Source organism: Penicilliopsis zonata (genome assembly GCF_001890105.1).
Source record: "Penicilliopsis zonata CBS 506.65 unplaced genomic scaffold ASPZOscaffold_13, whole genome shotgun sequence".
NCBI lineage: Eukaryota > Fungi > Ascomycota > Eurotiomycetes > Eurotiales > Aspergillaceae > Penicilliopsis > Penicilliopsis zonata.
In genome coordinates this window covers 547,610-566,994 of record NW_019208922.1, presented here as the reverse complement: position 1 = coordinate 566,994, position 19,385 = coordinate 547,610, and the positions used below count along the sequence as shown (strand labels likewise).

Sequence of the window (19,385 nt, the reverse complement as noted above, 5' to 3'; positions counted from 1 at the left end):
TATTAGTTAGGGATTCTCACCTTACAGAGAGAGTATTTAGCTAATATTCTCACCTTACAGAGGTATACTACATGCTAGTATTGCATGTATTTAAAGAGTTATGTAGGTATGGTTGCACTGATATAACTTGGTAGGAAGCATCGAAAGAGGACAAGAACTGAGTACTCCATACGTACGTCGTAAAGTTTACTGAAGAGGGGAATGTTTCAGCGGAATAAATGCAAGACTGAAAAAACATGATTGGATGCCCTCGTGGAAGATCGTGCAGGAGGATTAATTATGATGACGGATGACTGACTGGATGAGTATGCATGGGGGAACTAATTGATGTGCTGGAGTCTACTCTGTAAATCCTGGGACGGGAGGATGGATACAGACCCTCCTCCCCCCTTCACTGCCTCACTTTTCTGCAAGAGATATTACAGCAGGTACTCTATTTAACCAGTTACTCTCTAATTACTCTATCTAATTACTTCTTTCTAACTGCTTCTTTCTAATTACTTCTATCTTATATCTCTTACAATCTACTTATTTCCTCCTTTTTGTTGATCACCAAGCAATATCATTTATCCTCTGATCGACTCCTGGCCAGACCGCCCCAAGAGTGGAGAGCTCTCCCCAACGGTTCCCGCAAGCAGCTCCTGGCCATTTGGTGTTATTATTATTACTACGATTCTTCTTCTTATTGCCCGTACGATTCTAATAACCCTCCATCTCCCTCGGATTTCTGGAACCTTGCTTGATTTTGCTTTTCTTCTTCTCTTTACTTGACCTGTCACACCTACCCCGCGATCCCTCTGGTGCGCTCATCCATCTATATAACTACTAGTACCTCACATCATACCATACCTACCTTTCTTCAACCACTTTATCCAGTACTTCCATCCTCACCCGCCCCCCTTCCACTACATACACACCTCTGCAATGGCCGCTCCTCGCTCCTCGTCTCTGCGTGCCCTTCGTCTACTTTCGCAGCACCACCACGCAACATCTGCCGTCCGCCGCGGCCTACACATCACAGGCGTCAACTCGGCCCAACCGGCCAACCCGGCGGACAAAGCTTCCCTCTATGCCTCTCGTACCTTGTCGGACCTCAAGGCCGAGTGTCAGAGGAGATCATTGCGTATTATCGGTTCCAAGTCGGATGTGAGTACAACGAAAAAGAGGTTCTATTTTTTTTTTAAAAAAAAATCACAAGCTGACAGCCACCCCAGCTGATTGAACGTCTCTCCAACCACGATGTCCTCCAGTCTCGCGCCTTCAGTATAGCCATGAAGCGCATCAACGGCAGTGCTTTTACCGAGTATGTTGAAATTCCCTACTTCCCTTCTTGACCTCGGCTCTCCAGCTGACGTAATTAGGAACAACACCCGGCAATTCAACACATCCCGCGCCCAAAAGGCCGTCAATGACTCCTCCACCGTTGACTTTGCCTACATGCCCTCCCTCGCCGAGCTGGAGGCCCCCGTCTCCCGCACCGCAGGGCCCCAGGTTCCGATTCTGCCCGACCTCTACTCCACAGCAGCGGCTGCTTCGTCTCTTTCTACCACCATTCCTGCTGCTGCCGCCCCCATGAAACCCCAGATCTATACCGTCTCCGGTAACGCGGACGTCTCGGCCAGCCCCATGAGCGAAGTCGTCGACAACCACGCCATGGATATCGACCCTTTTTCCCTGACGGAGACGGTCAACAAGGCCCGCACCAACGAGGCCATCCAGAGACAGAGCGCCGGACACCTGGAACCAGGCGTCGTGCAGCAGCTCTGGAGCGGGTTTTTGGATGACCTCTTAGGTCCCAAGCAGAGTACCAAAACTCACTAATCCAAGCAGGCTGCTTGCCTATTTACTTCGGTTACGGTTACCTTCTTCTACTAGTAACCTTTCATGTATTTCTTCTTGTTCTTGACGAGTGTGTTTCTATCAATCATCATCAGTAATTATCAAATATCCTTCCATCAATCTATTGCAGAGTAACTGGAGAGTACTTCGGCTACCGGGTATAAACTATACCGTTCCACTCCACCGTAGTAAATATAGTACAAGTTGCCTCCTATTTAGTAATTCACCTAGGTGGAAAAAAAAAGGTAGCCCAGTTTTCCATGGGGTACTCCATAATTTGCTTCTACTAGTAGATTCTACTCCATACTCCGGAGTAGTATACTTACTCCACGGCGGATAATGATATGGTTGATCTCCGATATTGCCCGAACCGATCCAATCGCCGAGAATAGACCGAGAAGTCAATTGAATAGACGTAAGTATAGTATTTCTGAATACCTAGTAAGCAGACTAACAGGCTTAAACGTCATTGAGTACTCCGTACGGAGTATACTGCCTAGATACCGGGTTCCTATTAGACAATGTCACCCCGCGTGGCAAATTCTTTGCAGCTATACGGGGTATACTGGGTGATGAATCTAGTTGGCCACTCCTCTGTCATTCTGATCAAATTACGTCGGGCAGGACCCAGACTCTCCCTCTGTAACGCGATGGAGTAGCCGAGGGAGAAGAAAATCATCGGAGACCACTTCAAGTCTGAAGAATTGGGCGGAACCTGAGGTACCCCTATTTCAAAGTCTCGCTAGGAGGAAAGTGGTTTGCGATACACCTTCTGGATCTTCTTGTAAAGCCAAGTGTTTACTAGGGGAAGAGGGAGACCCTTTAATATGTTGTCGTTGAGTAAGATACAATCCTAGGCGTCTAGAGTGCTCTGTTAGGCAGGGGTAAAACCAACGAATACTCTGGCTCAGATGCCACCCATTCGTTGCCTTGCCAGTGCTGCGGGGGAATGGCGTTCCCATAGGCACATAAGACGTGCCCATTCTGATAGATCGATGACCCATAGTGTGTTGTTTCATCGAGGAATGGATGGCGTTGAAGACATGTATGATGTTGGCGTCGAGGGAAACAGCCGCAGCGGCTACAATAGAGATCAAATTAGGCCTACCTTCCGAGCCATCGCCCTGCAGAGGTCCTTATTCTCAGGCTTTAATTTAGTGGTTTGTTAATGGTATGTCGCTGTCGTCGCCTGGGCAGGAGTACGCCGTACGGGGTACAGAGTACGTCATTGACGTTGTACGACATCACTATCGAAGCCAGGGGTCAAGATCTTAATATAGCTCATAGCGGGCTGTATGGAGGCTGAGAAAAAGAACCGGATACCATCGATGCCGCCCTCTCTGTCAAAGTGTAGAATTATAGAAAGATATCTGCTGCCTTGACTGGCTTAGAAAAGCCCCTTGTTAGCATTTGCTGTTAAATATTCCTTGAACCACGCACCATACTTATTTTCCGAGTCGTACTAGAATAGGACACGGGATACGGATCACGCTGTTAGGTACTCCGTATGGAGAAATTAGTTACGGAGTACTCTTCCTCCCTATTTCACATTTCAGTGATCGTCGAATTCTAGATCGCTAGGGAGACAACATCTGCAGGTCCCGTCCCTCGCGTTGTTCTTTGCTTGGCCTGCAGATAATCCCCAACCGCCACCTTCAGCCTCTTCAATTTGCTGCCTTGGCTGGTGGCAGCTGTCTCAGACAGGGGGGGGATCTGATGTTATAAACTCGAGTCAAGGCATACATGCTTATCGAACGGTATGCGCTTCAATGCCAGTGACCCCACGATAGACCGGCGTAGGGGATATTATGCGTCTAAAGTCATGTCTTCAGGTACTATCGGCGTGTCTTATCGTCGACGCTAATGCCTTTTATCCATATGGATCTGACGTGAAGTCGACCCATTCTAACCATATTGCGAGGCGTCACCACTCCTTTTCTGGGCCGCAGGTGAAGAGTCTGTCGAGTAAAGCTTCAACATGGGAGATCAAGAGGCTTCCCAGGCGGGCAGTAGGTTATCCCTTCCTATGGCTAGCCACTCTTCGTCTTGCTTGACCTAACATCTTTGCTTCTAGTCTCGCCGTGCCAGCACGTATCATGTCATCGTGGGAGACGCACCGTCCATGTCAAACAGTGCTGCGATCGATCAGGATGGAGACGATTATTCATACTTTGCAACAGTCAAGCTCGGATCTCAAGCCCAAGAAATGTGGATGTTGCTAGATACTGGAGGAACCGACACATGGGTGTTTAGCTCGGATTGTACAGCTGAAGCGTGTACACGGCATAATACCTTTGGTGAACAAGCGTCGAAAACTCTGAGCGTATCCTCGACGAGATGGAATGTGGGATATGGGACAGGAGCTGTCAGTGGGAGTCTGGGCACCGACACACTCTCCATCGCCGGGCTGAATCTTAATATGACATTCGGTTTGGCTACCAATGCGTCGAACAACTTTCTGGACTACCCGATAGACGGGATTCTAGGTCTCGGTCGGTCTATGGACGGTACCTTTGGTACACCTACATTCATGGACGTTGTGGCCAGAGAGAAGCTTCTTAAATCCAACATTCTGGGCTTCAGTCTCTCTCGTGCCTCCGACGGGACACGCGACGGTGAAATCACCTTTGGCAACGTCGACAAGACCAAGTTCATTGGAAACATCACCTACACTAGCACCCAAGGCACGAGCAACCAATGGACCATCCCGTTGGATGATGCCAGCGTGGATGGGACGGCATGCAACTTTTTCAACCGGTCTGCCATTATTGATACGGGGACCTCATACATCCTCATCCCACCGGAGGACGCCAAAGATATCCATGCTCTCATTCCCGGGTCCTCGCAGTCGGGCGAGAATTTTGTCATTCCTTGCAGTTCTAACTCCACCCTGCGGCTTTTCTTCTCTGGAACCGGATACACTATTTCGCCCAAGGACTATGTGGGATCGAAGATTGCTGGTTCTGAATGTGCATCCAACATCATCGGTCACACAACCTTTGGGGACAAGGAATGGCTTGTGGGTGATGTCTTCCTCAAGAACGTTTACGCCGTGTTCGACTACGACCACAATCAAGTAGGATTTGCAGGTCGTGATGCTTCCTCCCCTCCGATCTTCATACCTAGCTCAGCTACACACCTGCCAGACAAATCTCAGCAAAACATAACATCCACATCGCGTTCTGCAATAACAGGCACGGGAATAATTGAGCAGCTTACAAGTGATGCTCCATTCAGCCATTGCACTGGTCTCTGGCCAGCTTTCGCAGTACTATTCTGGCTCTATTGGTTCTGCGGTTTGCCTTGCTTCATCACCTGGATATAAAACTCGACCTTGTACAGCAGTCCTATCGTTTCATTTTGAGCGTCTCCATACCCATCGCACACGACCATCGATTTCTACCTTACCTTTTTTTTTTTGTTAATTGTCCATATAGTTTTATTTACAGCCCCCCTGTTGTATAGCGTGAAGATCCTCCCTGCAGTGCCAGGTTGTATCTTCTTGAACTACATATGGTTGACTGAATATTTTTCAGAGCGTTGATATCTTGTTTGACCATGCGACATTTTCTTCTGTTTATTTATTTATCTTTGGACATTGTTTTTTATACCTAGGTAGAATCAAGTTATATAGACACAATATATTGTTTATGATTTAAATTCCCTCAAAGTACCTTCTGAGGTATCAATGGATATGACCTGGGGTATGATTCTTCCATGTGCAAGTTAGCTAAAGCTTCACTTTCAAGTTTCAGGGTAGGGGAAGCAAACCAAGGACTGAGCGATCAAACTCCTTGACGCTGTTAAACCCAGCAACTGCCATGAGAATATCAAAGTCTGCCAACAGCGACTTCATGACATGTCGAACACCTTCCTCGCCCTTGATACTAAGCCCCCAAACCCACAGCCGGCCAACAAATACGAACTTTGCACCCAACGCGAGTGCTTTGACGACGTCACTGGCGCCCCGAATGCCCGAGTCGTACATGATATAGATCCGGTCGTTTACTGCCTCGACAATGTTCTCCAGGGCATCCAAGCTGGCTATAGCCCCGTCAACCTGTCTCCCGGCATGATTACTGACCACGATTCCATCCACTCCGTATTCAGCACACTTCTTTGCGTCCGCAACCGACTGGATCCCTTTGATCACAAAGGGCCTGCCCCCAGAAATACGCTTCCATTCCTTGATCAACCAAGGGATCTTCTCCCATGACCACGCTCGGCCATGCCAAATGGAGTCGATCCACTTGGTCGACGCAGCCACGGCATCCTTTTCCGGGTCGATTCCATTCTCTCGACACCGTCTCTGGAAGACCGGGTCTGACAACCCTAGATCGGCGCCCATCCCGCGGTAAAAGGCATAATTCGAATGGGCGACATCGTCATGTCTCCATCCCAACTGCCATGTATCCGTCGTCAGGATCAGGACGTCGAACCCGTTCCCCCAAGCGCGAGTCATCAGGGAGAGCGTCAGCTCGTCGTCATGAGGCATATACAGTTGGAAGAACCTCGGGTTAGACTCGCCGTTTGCTGCGCCCACGGTCTCGATGGGCGTGCTCCCCGCTGTCGACAGACAGTATGGCAGATTCAGCTCGCCGGCCACTTTTGCGACGGGCACTTCCGCTAGGTGGTGGTAGATCTTGTTGATGCCGATGGGAGCAAACCCAATGGGTGCGCTGACTGTGTGGCCGAAGATCGTGGTCGATGTGTCTCGCAGATTGGTGTCGACGAGCTGTCGAGGAATGAGCCGGTGGCGGTAGAAGGCCTGCCGGTTGGCGAGGTGGGTGTTGGATAGCCCGGCATTCGAGGACGCATAGTACCATCCTCCCTGGCTGAGAACTTCCCTGGCTTTCTCCTCGAGCTTTTCGGGGTCGGTGTTGAAAGGCGGTGCCTCGCCCTCGTTGGCTTTCCAGAAGTTCTCGCGCTGGTACAGAGACCACTGGGGGGTGCTTCTTTGACAAATGCTTGGGTTATCAGGGTCGCTCATTTTGACATGTCTTTCATTTGGAAATTGGGCAGATTCATCAACCAGCTACTAATCTGGTTTATACCTGGCATAATGCGCTTCTTGCTGGCGGACGATGACCTCATATTGACGCACAGCTTTATGTCTAGCTGAAACTTGAATAATACTGTGATATATCTTTAACCAAGCAAATTAATGGATTATGTTTCTATAAACAACAGGCTCAGTGTTGTGTAGTTATCTGAGATGATGTCATGGTTCGATGTATAGGCCCGAGCTGATTTCACCGAGATAATTGAACACTATACAGTACACGCACACTACACAGTACATACACAATACACACTCATCGTGACAAGTCTCCTTGCAGATCGGACCGGTAATCTACAGATCGCTGTGGCTGAGAAGCCGAAGTCCCTTGAAATGGATGGATTTTAGCCGCTGTCCCGGCATCCCCCGGTTCCATTGCAACCCCGAAAATGGGGACGAGGCCCGAAACTTCCGATGACCTGCTGAGTCACTCCAATATATAACGGCATTTGTCTGACTCGTTGACCGTCCTTTTACCTTGAAGGGAAGGGCACTTTTTGAAAAATACTCCAAAATATCATGCTGGGGATTCAGAAGTCCGCGCAGATCGCTCGCTCGCGTGGTCTACTGCGGGGGATAGCACTGTTACAACAACAGCAGCCAGGCAAATCGCGCCAGTCACAGGCCCGAGAGTTCCACTGCACACCATGTAACTTAGAGACTCGGCCTACGTGGATGCCGATGCGCGTGAAAACGCCGTGGATAGAGGCCTTGACTAAGAGTCAGGATGATTCTCGGTTGAAGAACCCAGGCTCGACGCAAGGTCGGCCGGATTTGACGCCAAAGAAGATGTCGGATGGGTATTATAAAGCGGTATGTTTGCTCTGAATATACCCAGAAGAAGAAAAAGAGGAGGAGAGTCTGACTTTTTCTTTGCCATTAGGTATTGCCGCTAGCCCAAGATAAATGGTTGTTGGATTCGTACCTCAATTCCTCGGGTCATATTCGGTAAGCAAGGATCCTCGAGCATTGCAGCGCCGCAATTTTCACATATATTCCTTGTATATATGAACTAAATGTATACAGGCTCGGGTCACTTCTGATGGATCTAGACGCCTTTGCCGGAGTGATTGCCTACCGACACACTGGGGACTCTGTGACGACGGTCACCGCTGCAGTAGATCGGATCACGATCGAGAACCCGCTGATGGAGATCTGCGATCTGGAGCTCAGCGGGCAGGTCACCTACGCGACGGGGCGATCGAGTATGGAGGTCTCGATCCAGGTTGCGAAAGCGCCGCCGGAAGGACAGGAAGCCAAGCCGGAAGACAAGCTGATCACCTGCGCGTTCACGATGGTATCGCTGGATCCCACGACGAAGAAACCGGCGGCGATCCCGCCTCTACTGATTGAGACGGAAGAGGAACGCCGGCTCTTCAAGAAGGGCGAGGAAAACTACAACGCCAAGAAGGCCCTGCGCAAGAAGAGTCTCCTCGAGAAGGAGCCCGACGAGGAAGAAAGCAATCTCATCCATTCGATGTGGACCAAAGAAATGGCATATTTAAGTAAGTATATATACTCGGTGTTGAACGTACAAACTCTTAACATGATATAGACCCTCAATCCGGAATTTCGAGGCCGTCGAATATCATCTCGATGGATGACACGGTGCTCAAGTCGGCAATGATCATGCAGCCGCAGTTCCGCAACCGACACAACTTTATGATCTTCGGTGGCCACCTGCTGAAGCAGACGTTCGAGCTGGCCTTCTGCTGCGCGGCGTCCTTTTCGCACACGCGGCCAAACTTCCTCTCCCTCGACCCCAGCACGTTCGAGAACCCGGTCCCCGTGGGCAGCGTGCTGTACCTGCGCGCTACGGTCTCCTACACCGAGCCCCTGGGCAGCAAGTACACCAAGGTGCAGGTGCGCGTGGATTCAAAGGTGCGGGACGTGGAGCATGCGACCAAGAGGTCGACGGGCATGTTCAACTACACCTTCCTGGTCGAGAAGGATGTGCAGGTGATGCCCCAGAGCTACGGGGAGTTTATGCAGTGGACCGACGCTCGCAGGAGAGTCCAGCAGGCCGCCGCTGCCATCGATGGGTCGAAGGAGTTGAGCGCTCTGCGTACTCTACAGGATAGTGTCACTGAGTAACCGACCTCGATAATTAGATAATTTCTGTACCTACCTAGTTAGAAAGTCACTAAGGACAATAGATTACATATCAATTATACAGCATAAGTTCACCGTGTACAGTCTATAGAATTCTGAAATCTGAATACTGTCAAGTCACATGACAGCCCACCCCACATCCGTCTACACCACCACAGACAGATTAATGGACTTGCGAGTCTTGATACTCTCCATCTCCTCGATTCTCCGTACAAAACACCTACATGTCGCTACCGAACAAATGGCACCTGCGCCGGGTAGCAGAGAACAGCGCCCGAGCCTGCCTTGTCTGCCACAAGCCGTCGACCAGCGTGCTAATCACGCCAGACAACAAAGTAAGGAAGGAAGAGCAAACTACTGTCCACTGGAGTTGTGAGAACACGAGCTTATCGGTGGGTTGAATGATTTGAGTAGGACTTTTTCTACGTGTGTCCTGTCCATCTTAAGGATCGGAACTTCTGCTCGCCTATCATTGATACAGAGCAGGAGGAGGCGAAGAAGCGCAAGGAAGCGCTGGCCCAGGAAATCGAGATGGTGAAGAAGGAGTATGAGGAGAAGCAGAAGAGGAAAAGGGAAAAGAAAGAAAAGGAAAAAGAGAAAGAAAAAGAAAAGAAAGATGAAAAGGACAAGTCAGATTCCAAAGAGAAAGACGGGGATGGAGAGGATGATGCCGCCCTGGAAAAAGAGAAAAACGACAGGATCGCCGCGGTAAAAGCGGGGGCTGACAAGGATGATGACTCTTCTCCTCGCATCTTTGCGTTGCACAAGTGAGTCTTACCGTACTTGCTACACTGCATAGTCAGTTGCTTTGTACCGAGTACAGCCAACTAATTGTGTACCCAGGAACTTCCAGCAGATGCGCATCGACCGGCTGCGCAATATCGAGCTGGCGAAACGGAACATGGAGCGGCTGAGGGATCCGTCCTTGTTTCCATCTGTTCCAACGAAGGAGCTGTAGGCTGCTGCATAGTAGCCAGGCCGGGCAGGACCTTCTTGATCTTCTAGACGGAAGATCGAATCACCACGATGATGGTCTCCTGACAGGATCTGCTGATAAATGATACATGATAGTACTGACCAAGAGCCTATCATCAATCATAATCGCGTATACTACCACATGAAGAAGGAAAAACGACCCGAGGGCGGAAGGCCATCCATGATACGAGTTTGATGCGTCTACGCCAGGGCTAAGACATGTGTTCTTGGGCCGGACGAATCGTATCGTCTTGTCCATGCGTACCGCTACTGTAGGTATGCACTCGTGGAAATGCATGTGGGGGGTGGGGGGTTTTTTTTTTTTTTTTTCAAACTTCCCAGCAGTGATTAACTATCATACGAGACAGGCTTACGGAGGGGAGAAGGCAACACTAACCTTCGGGGGTGGTTTGGGTGAGATTTCTGTCGAACTAGCACAGTCTAAGCCGTCCACGTCACCAGCGAAGGAATCCCGAATATGACGGGTGTATGATTAATCATAGGAGTGGTCTTTACTTTGGACATATTAGTATCTACTATGTAGTAGATAGTTAGGTAGTAGTTAAGGAGGTAGTTATAAAGTACTCGGACTCGGGACTGTAGGCTACTCCGTGGTCATCCAATTAACCCAATGTGGGCGAGAACCATCGTCTCAGCCCTAGAAGGCTCACTAGAGCCAAGACTAAAGGATTTGACTAAATCGAAGCCTTCAGTTAGTGAGTTTAACTAGAGGTACTCCATACAGGGTAACTAACTACTACATATGTAGTAACTACAGAGTACGGAGTACGGAGTACGTAACTAACTAGTAAACTACTCTATATCTACCTAACTAGGAAGTCTGTGGTCAGTCAAGTATTAACTGACCCATAGAAGATGATCCACTTGATGCATAATATGCAGCGCTAGTGATTATTGATGATACTGCAAGTCGAGAGAAGTAGTAGTCAACAGGTAACTACCTCCTAGGTATGGGTACGGAGTACTCCGTACGGAGACCTATTTTGTAGTCCTACATACGTATCCAGTACGCAGATAATAAGGGCATTATTGACCCTCTTTTGAGGCTGTGCTGTGGGCTAGTTAGTGGTAACTAACTGTGTAACTACGGAGTACTCCGTTGAGAATCTAGCTTGAATAAATGTCTTAGCAAGAGTAGATGCTTGTATCTAACTCTGATTTAATACAGTCTACAGCTTGATAAGCATTTCATAAATAGGTAGAGTAGTTAAACTACTAACTATCTAGTAGGTAGCTAGCTAGTAACTAACTACAGAGTAACTACTCCATAGTTACCGAGTACTTAGATACTACATAGATAAATATTGGACTTCACACTGAAACATGACAGCGGGTCCCACAGCCGTTCCATGGCGTAGATCCGGCCTGAGCACAAATCCAAGACCTGGTTGGTTGTTCTCCACCAGAGATTTTAAAATAAGTACTCCGTACCTCTTACTCGCGTTCCATGGATGTCTCAGGGGTGCCAGAGCCTCGGTTGCAGATAATTCAGTAGCGAGTTCGGGCTCCACTACGGTCAGTACGGAGGGATCCAGACTTCAAGTACGAATTCGAAGCTATTGGGTTGGTTGCGACTCAGCATTGTAACTGGGAACAATGTCCAAGTTTTAAAGATAGCGTCTGGTAGAGCTAGCATTGTCCGGGATGACATCACCTGCCCCTATGGCTATGCATTTCGGGCTTTGACCGAGTTTCTGTTCGGGTAGCTGGGTTGGACGCCAATACGACCTGTCTTGGCTGTGTCGGTGTACTCCGGAGTAGCTGTGTCCAGTGTCCACTTCTCTCCTGTCTTGAGTTGTAGTCTGGTGGCACTGGCGAACTTTGTAATAATGGCTCACGCATCATGCGAATAGGTGTGTACTACCTAGGTATGTAAACACCTCGTGTAAGAGCATAAGGCCCCGAGTAATGGCACTAATTTAGACACCTAGAGTTAGATACCCTGTTAAAGGCTCCCCCGTCCTGACTCTGGAGCATGCGACCTCATCCCCGGAGGTAACCGGATGCCCAACGAGGCGGGCGGGAGGCCGGTATTATTAGTATTTCCCTCTCGCAGATTGACGCGGGTCACGACGTCGACCCGCGCCTTGGCAACTCCGATCGCGGGAACCACCCAGTGGCCACAGCTGCACTGCATGCCCTGCCATGCGAACTTGCCGATGTTTGCGGAACAGCCTGGACACGTCAGACGGCCAGACAAGGGGGCGTCGGCCGGATGCGAGCCGTAGACGGAGGGGGAAGATGAGGTCGAAGATGAGGATCCCGGAAACAGCGACGGCTTCATCCACGTCAGCGGGTGTAAGAAGACATGCGCACACTCTGTTGTCGACGATGGCTTGCTCTTCTGCTCGTGGGGAATAACGAACGAGGTCGTCGCTAGCGTGCGTCTAAAAAAATCGTTAGTAGATTTTTTTTTTACCAAGTTGTAGAACGCGTCACAGCCTCCTTGACAAGATGACGTAGTCGGTTAGATTCATAAGGGAAGGCTTATGACTTACCGACACTTCCGGCACTTGATCTCTGTGTTGTTTGCACCGGACGCCTGACTCGCCTTGCTGTCATCTTCGAACAGAACGGCCTGCATGTCGGGCGCACGCCCGCAAGCGACACTATCCTGCACTTCCCGGTGGTATAACCACCGGCTGTAGAGGTGATTGTTGTCGGTGATATCCTCCTCCGGACAGCCCATTTTGTGATAGAGCGCGAGCTGTTCCATGAAGCCCTCATTGGGCTCGCAGAGTGGTCGGCTCTCTCTCAGGATTTCCAGAGCGGACTGGGGAGTCAGCACGGCGGGCTGGCGAGAGAGAAGGTAGGCGATGCAGACGGTCGCAGAGCGGGATTTACCCATCGCGCTGGAGCCAGCATTACTATTAGCCGTCATTGCAATCGTAGCTGTAAAGACTAAGGGTGATAATAATGACGAATAGTGTCACGTGATGACTTACCAATGGACCAGGACGGATCCTCCAGCATCTAGACCGGACTGGATGAAGCGGACGGCGGCGGGCAGGTGGACAAGTAGATCCTCGTCGCTGACATCGTCGACCTCGATGACATGGCGCTGGAAGGGAGCCAGGAGCTCGTCTGCCTGGTTCAGACGCAGGACAGAGACGATGTGCGTGATATTGGCTCTGGACAGGGCGGCCTGATTCTTGAGCGACAGGATGCTAAAAGCGGTGTGAGTGTCAGCATGGGGGGAGAGGGGGAGAGGGGGAGAGGGGAAGGCTCCTCGCGAGGGATGTTGAAGGCTGGGAGACCAGGGGAATTGGGGGGGGGGCGCAAAACCAACCCTCCGATGTAGATGTTGTGGCCGCGGATCTGATTCATGGCCATGTTGTTTTCCCTTCTCTTTGGGGATAATCCGGACAAAAAATCTGTTCCCCGGTATTCCAGTTCCCAGGAACGTGAAGATACGGTGAACCTGGATCTGGCGCCAAGACCATGGTGCCTGATCGGGATGGGGCTGTTAGGGCTTAGGGTAAGATTCCAAGCCGAGGTACATTAGTTAGTGAATGGACTAGTAACAGACTAGTAACGGTACCGTTATTGGTAGTACCAGGTATCTACCTAGGTACCTGTTATCTTGTATCCAAGTTAATACACTGTATATACCTAATTAACACGGCTACCTAGCCTAGGTAAGTCTCGTCAGTTCATTGCATCCTGAAATATTTAAGACAGAGCTACTTGGACTCAGTGGGAGTACTCCGGGTAAGGGAAGTGTTATGAAGTACTCCAAACTGGTCAAATCCTCCGTAGCCTTAGCGCCTGGGTGGAATGCCGTGCGCACGAGCTTCAGCCCTTCTAGGCGCTTATCAAGGCTTAAGGCTGACGTCTCTAGCCCGAACTATACAGTACATTACTACATTAGTTACTAGGTACTACCTAGGTACAAGTACTATCACTCCGGTTCAACTTTAACAGGTACTCCTGGCTAGTAGTTAACTACAACAGTGACTGGTAGGCACCTAATTCCATACAGTCTACAGTGCCAAGGATATGTACCCATTAATAGGTAGGTAGTTACCGGTAGTTATGCCGTACCTATGATAGCAACCTTCATTTATATATCAGTAGATAAATGACGTAGTCGATCATCTAACTAATAAGTGGTACTCCGCTTGGAATTGTCGAGAATAAATTGGCGTCCTAATATATTATCCGAATTGATTAATGACCCCTCTTTGCCCGGAACACTACTGCTAGTCGCTGACTAGACTCTAGCACAGATCATCCAGGCAATAATCTAGGCTAATATATTCTGGATTGTGGCAGTGCATCTGGTGGAGCTGCCGTCGGTGGAGCGAGACGCGATGAATTAGAGCTTGTAATCTTTCTGTATAGAATACTTGATACTATGTACCTAGTACTACCTAGTTACTTAGTTACCTACCAGGTACTCCGTACATACCTTGGGTATATTTCCACTGGACTAATACTTACTAGTAAAGCGCAGGATTTACGGGATAACTATGGAGTAGTAGAAGGAAGGATAGCTAGTACTTCCAAATAATAAAAGGATATTACTAAGGTTAATACCTACTCTAAGATGGTTACCTCTACTTAGGTCCATGGGTAGGTCCTACCTAGGTACCTGTAGATAACTGCCTATCAGTATTACACTACTACATAGGTACAGACCATTATTTAGACCGTTCTACCAACTTTCTGGAAAACTCGTATTATTATAAACACCGCTTGACGATCGATCGTCTGTCATTCAACGTGGCCCGCCACGCCATCCCCTCCGGTCCAATCTGACACTTATGATCCTCAGGATCCATTCTGTACGGAGGTCACTTTATTTGAGACCGTTGACTGGACTGTCTGAGATTACTTTACTCCAGTAACTCCTTGGTATCTAGGTAGGTACTAACCTATAACTAGTTACCTAGGAACTTAGTTACTACATAACTAATACGTACCTCCAGCGCAATTCCAGTCCCCACCGCCCAGCTCTCGCCACTGCACCTCCTTCTTGTTCTGTTTTATTTTCTTCATTTCTTTATTTATTTTTCGCCTGTCCAGAAAATCCTGGGATCCATGAGCGAGTTCAATCCTGAATAGGAAGGAACGCTGGCCTAGCAGGCTAACATTGTCGGGTCCCTCAGTCGCTCCGCTCCTCCCACATTCTTGAAGAGTCTAATACTCCGTATGTACTACATAAAGGTAGTTAGTTAGTACATAACTAACGTACATAGTACCTGTACCTGTACCTGTACCTGTACCTGTAGTTACCTACTAGGTACCTAACATAACCTACTAGGTAGGTACGACTGCTAAGGTCCTGACTTGGTTAGTTACCGATACGGAGCAGGTACTACTTCTTGGTTTCCTATTTGGCTCGCCTTGACCCTCACCCCCCCTCCCCTTTCGCCTGGATCGCCTCCTTCCCCCCCGGTACGTCTTGCAGCCTGCAATAAGCATCCATCGGTTTTTTGTCGTCTTTTTCTCCCTCCGTCTGTCTCTCGCTGGCATTCCTTCCTTGTTCGTTCCTTCGTGGCCGCCGAAACCTGCTTCCGTTCGCTCTGGTTACCTGCAATAATACCCCACACTGCCTTTTACTCCCGGCGATTTCTTACCCTTTCTCTCATTGTTGTCCTCCCGCCGCGGTTTGTTTGCAATTTTCCTTAGGGAGTGAACCCTTTCTCGACTCGGAGGATTTTATTGGTCTGGATCGAATCTCCTCTCAGATCGAGTGGAGAGGCGGTGGAAAAAGCAAAAACAAAAAAACAGAAAGAGGGAAAAAGGGCTGCCGTTCTGTGTCGCTTCAGCCTTGTGGTGTTTTGGCAAGCCCGGGCAAGGCCATTCAAATGTCACGGCCACAGCGTCGAAGCTCGTAAGATTGAGAGCTACCGCAAGCTTGGTTTTGTCTGCCGCCCTGTCTCCCGTCGGTCTCCCTCCATCTCCATCCGTCGTCCGTCCTATGCAGCCGCGAAGCGCCGGTGCGATCGACTCGAAACGCACAGTGGTAACTCAGTGGCTCAGCCCTATCCCTCCCCCCCACGCCGCAGGACGATCACCTTCAGATGGACCGCTGAACTAACTGACATGTTTGACCCATAGTCTTCGTCTTGCGGCATCAGTGGCGCTTCGGATACCGTGAAACGACGAGACCAGATAAGAACAACAGCGCCATCACCGGCTCCGTTTCATCATCTATCCCTCCGCTTCCCTCTCCTCGTGCTCGTCCTCGTGCTCGTCCTTCTCCTCCTCCTCTAATTACGTCCCTTCGACCCGTCAAGTCTTTTCTCTCTCGCTGTTTAATGTCTTCCCGTTTAGCTCCCTCGACCGGGCCATAGCATGGACTTTCCACGACTCGCCAGCATCCACAACGTCAGGAGCGGCTATGAGCCCCGTCAGTCCTCACAGGCTTCCCTTCCCTACGACATGCCCAGCCAATCCCTTCCCTCCCGAGGCCCCATGGCCATCCCCTCCAAATCCGTTCTGAATCTCGCTCCTCCCCCGCTCCCCCCGCCACCACGCATCAATGACCTGGAAAATGGTCACGATATCGGCTGGCTACATGCAAACCTGCGTAATCCCAACGGGGCCACCAAGCTCGCCCCCATCAATCCCAGCTCCAGTCTGTACGGAGGCCACCACCACCGCCGCCTCTTCGACTCCGCGACTCAACCTGCCGCTGCAGAGAACCTGCCGGGCAGGGGGCAACTAATTACAACTGACACCCGGATCAAAGTCGAACCCCCACCGCCCATGGATGGCGGCTTCCGAAACAATTCGATCTTAACCAATCTACCGGATCTCATGTGAGTCTCCTTCTTTAACATGTCAACCGAAATCTGGCTACCGTCAGCTCACCAAAATAAAAAAAATAAAAGATCAACCAGCCTGAAAGGCGAGCAGGATCCCTCCCGACGATGTGCATATGACGAACAACTCCTCGCCAAGATCGGGAAGCCGCTCTCCCCCCGCCAGTCCATCAGTCTCGGCAGCGGCAGCGACCCTTCCCACCGGACCACCTTGGCCGCCCTCAACGTACCCCCTCGCTCCTTGAGCAGCCTGCCCTCGCCGAATGATACATCGCTTGACGGTCGATGGTATCACAACAGTCCCCTTTCCGGCGGGGTGTCACCTGGGACCCGCAGCACCGGCGGCTGGAAGGATTATATGGATTGCCGCAGTCCGAGCGCGGAAAGTAGCGCCCCTTCATCAGCTGTGGACTACGATCATCACGTCCAGTACTACCCGCGTGACACGTACCGACGCCGCGGCGGAACGACCCCGCAACGCGACGACAGCATCAGTCTGCCCAGTCGCTCCAACCGTGGCAGCTACGATCAGAGCATTTGCTCCGACATCGAGGGCGAGTTCCTCCCCAGTGACGAGTTCGGGCAGGCCCGTCTGCTCGTGCAAGAACCAACGCCGCCGTACCTGGATGGATCCAAGTCGTCGGGCATGAAGCGCCGCGCCTCCTCACCACCGAGAGAAACGGGTGCTGAAGATCGGCATTCTTTGCATCCCAAGTCCAGCAGCAGCGACCTCACCCAGCGACGGACCTCGGGCCATCCTTTCTCCCACCCATCGGTTTCTCTCGGTAGCGGCTTTGTCCCCAGCCGAGGGAGTCTGTCGGCAGCCTCGTCAATCAGCCTGCGAACCGGCTCGTATTCGTCCACGGGGACCTTCTCCATCGCTGGAACCAGCATGACGAGTGTCTCGTCGAGCGATCGTTCCCCTGGAGGCCTGTCCCCCAATTCCGATCTCGATCCATTCCACGAGAAATCGTCCCTGAACCCGAGCCCACCGAACCGGTCCGGCACCCGGCGAAACAATTCGGTGGATCAGAAGAACGCCAATCCGGCCCGCAAACTATCCGTCCAGGCCTCGTCCAATCCGGCCAAGCCGGCGGGTACCAAACTAGGAGGGCTGTATATCTGCGACTGTTGCCGCCAGAAGCCCAAGAAATTTGACAGTCTTGAAGAGTTACGGTACGTTTGTGAATCCCCCCCCCCCTCCCCCTTTTTCTATGGTAGGAGAGATGACCATCGAAAATTAAACTAACGTCTTTCACAGCGCACACGAGATGGAGAAACAATACTCGTGTCAATTCTGTAACAATCGGTTTAAAAATAAAAATGAAGCCGAACGCCATCAGAATTCGCTCCATCTGCGCCGTCATTCCTGGTCCTGCGCAGCTTTGGCGGGTTACCAGGCGGCCTTTCACGCCACCACGCCGCCCGATGCGCAGACAGGTGCCTGCTCGTCGCATGATACGTGTGGTTATTGTGGCGAGGAGTTTCCGAATTTCCCCCAGCCGGACTGGGTACGTCGATTCGAACACCTGACCAGCGTCCACAAGTTTGGCGAGTGCAACAATGCGAAGAAATTCTTCCGGGCAGATCATTTCCGCCAACATCTAAAGCATAGCCATGCCGGTGCTAGCGGCAAATGGACAAATATCCTGGAGAACGCGTGCATGAAGGATGAACCCCTTCCTGAGGAGCGTCGAAACAGAAGCCCGTCCACATCCATCAGCGGCCCCAGAACGAGCTATTCTGCACCTTCTACCACTGCGACAGGAACCCTTTCGTCCAACGCTATTGGTGAAGTTCTGGAGACTACGGACAGCTAGAGAGAGGCTGTTCGAAGCATGACTTTGCCCCCGTCAGATTTGATTCGATGGAGCGTCGGCAATGTTTTATTTTGTTTGTTTGTTTTTTTTCCCTGACGCGAAGCCCACTTGTTGCATTCATAACCGTAAGGCTGTATTCTTTTTTGTTTTTATTTCCCTTCCCCCCCCCCCTCTTCTTTCTGTTTGGGTGGATTAGGAAAATACATACAACGACACAACGGCGGTACCAAGAGGTATGTGCCATCTATTCTTTCTGGATGAAAGGATCTGCCACCCTGGGCCCAAATGATTTTGGACATTTGCTTCTTGAGGGGTAGAAGATATTAGGAGAAGACTAAAAGACTGGCGTGGATAAGTGGGATAAGGAACCAAAAGAGAACCGTGACTGTGATGAGACATGACTTGTTTTTTCTTTTTCTTTTTGAAGTTGCCCTTTATTGATTTGGGAAGGGCCACATATCTTGGAGTCTTGGAGGGGATTTGATACTTTATTTATCATGATTGGGCAGCATGTATTGCTCGACAGAAAGTCGTGGAGAGCGTGTTTTGTACAGTGTCCCATCGGAGGCATTTTTTTGGAGAATGCTACATATATGGGGTCTACCATGGTATCCCAGAATTCTTTTTTCCCCCGCAGCTTGTATAGCATAAACGAGTCTCATATGCTATGTTATAGAATAGAATTGACACCTGTACCTATGAAACATGTGTATGAACGTCGACTATCAAGGGCAGTTTTAACAAGTAGTGTATGATAAGTGGTTTGACTAGATTTGATTCTAATTG

At 50.2% G+C, this 19,385-nt stretch overlaps 7 protein-coding genes across 7 annotated transcripts; 5 read left to right on the top strand and 2 right to left on the bottom strand.

Moving 5' to 3' along the window:
* Positions 1–924: 924 nt before the first annotated feature.
* Positions 925–1,821, top strand: ASPZODRAFT_153620 (hypothetical protein; the record flags this gene model as incomplete). Its single annotated transcript, XM_022725997.1, has 3 exons — positions 925–1,146; positions 1,215–1,303; positions 1,362–1,821. The coding sequence occupies 3 exons, from the start codon at positions 925–927 to the stop codon at positions 1,819–1,821; spliced, it is 771 nt and encodes a 256-aa protein (XP_022579243.1).
* A 1,613-nt stretch (positions 1,822–3,434) lies between these two features.
* ASPZODRAFT_725653 (hypothetical protein) lies at positions 3,435–5,485 on the top strand. Its single transcript, XM_022729847.1, has 2 exons — positions 3,435–3,848; positions 3,914–5,485. The coding sequence occupies exons 1-2, from the start codon at positions 3,648–3,650 to the stop codon at positions 5,162–5,164; spliced, it is 1,452 nt and encodes a 483-aa protein (XP_022579242.1). The 5' UTR covers positions 3,435–3,647; the 3' UTR covers positions 5,165–5,485.
* A 19-nt stretch (positions 5,486–5,504) lies between these two features.
* Positions 5,505–6,829, bottom strand: ASPZODRAFT_71347 (hypothetical protein; the record flags this gene model as incomplete). The annotated part of the gene is made up of 2 exons (XM_022729739.1): positions 5,505–5,551; positions 5,611–6,829. 2 exons carry the CDS (start codon positions 6,827–6,829, stop codon positions 5,505–5,507), a joined length of 1,266 nt encoding a protein of 421 aa, XP_022579241.1.
* Positions 6,830–7,573: 744 nt separating this feature from the next.
* Positions 7,574–8,992, top strand: ASPZODRAFT_71372 (hypothetical protein; the record flags this gene model as incomplete). The annotated part of the gene is made up of 4 exons (XM_022729742.1): positions 7,574–7,711; positions 7,782–7,846; positions 7,925–8,403; positions 8,454–8,992. 4 exons carry the CDS (start codon positions 7,574–7,576, stop codon positions 8,990–8,992), a joined length of 1,221 nt encoding a protein of 406 aa, XP_022579240.1.
* Positions 8,993–9,208: 216 nt separating this feature from the next.
* Positions 9,209–10,300, top strand: ASPZODRAFT_134835 (hypothetical protein). Its single transcript, XM_022723642.1, has 3 exons — positions 9,209–9,345; positions 9,425–9,777; positions 9,854–10,300. Exons 1-3 carry the CDS (start codon positions 9,235–9,237, stop codon positions 9,966–9,968), a joined length of 579 nt encoding a protein of 192 aa, XP_022579239.1. The 5' UTR covers positions 9,209–9,234; the 3' UTR covers positions 9,969–10,300.
* A 1,651-nt stretch (positions 10,301–11,951) lies between these two features.
* On the bottom strand, positions 11,952–13,339 carry ASPZODRAFT_70960 (hypothetical protein; the record flags this gene model as incomplete). Its single annotated transcript, XM_022729711.1, has 4 exons — positions 11,952–12,393; positions 12,505–12,873; positions 12,952–13,173; positions 13,296–13,339. The coding sequence occupies 4 exons, from the start codon at positions 13,337–13,339 to the stop codon at positions 11,952–11,954; spliced, it is 1,077 nt and encodes a 358-aa protein (XP_022579238.1).
* A 2,558-nt stretch (positions 13,340–15,897) lies between these two features.
* Positions 15,898–18,766, top strand: ASPZODRAFT_724893 (hypothetical protein). Its single transcript, XM_022729843.1, has 3 exons — positions 15,898–16,776; positions 16,849–17,955; positions 18,041–18,766. Exons 1-3 carry the CDS (start codon positions 16,310–16,312, stop codon positions 18,597–18,599), a joined length of 2,133 nt encoding a protein of 710 aa, XP_022579237.1. The 5' UTR covers positions 15,898–16,309; the 3' UTR covers positions 18,600–18,766.
* The last annotated feature ends 619 nt before the right edge of the window (positions 18,767–19,385 follow it).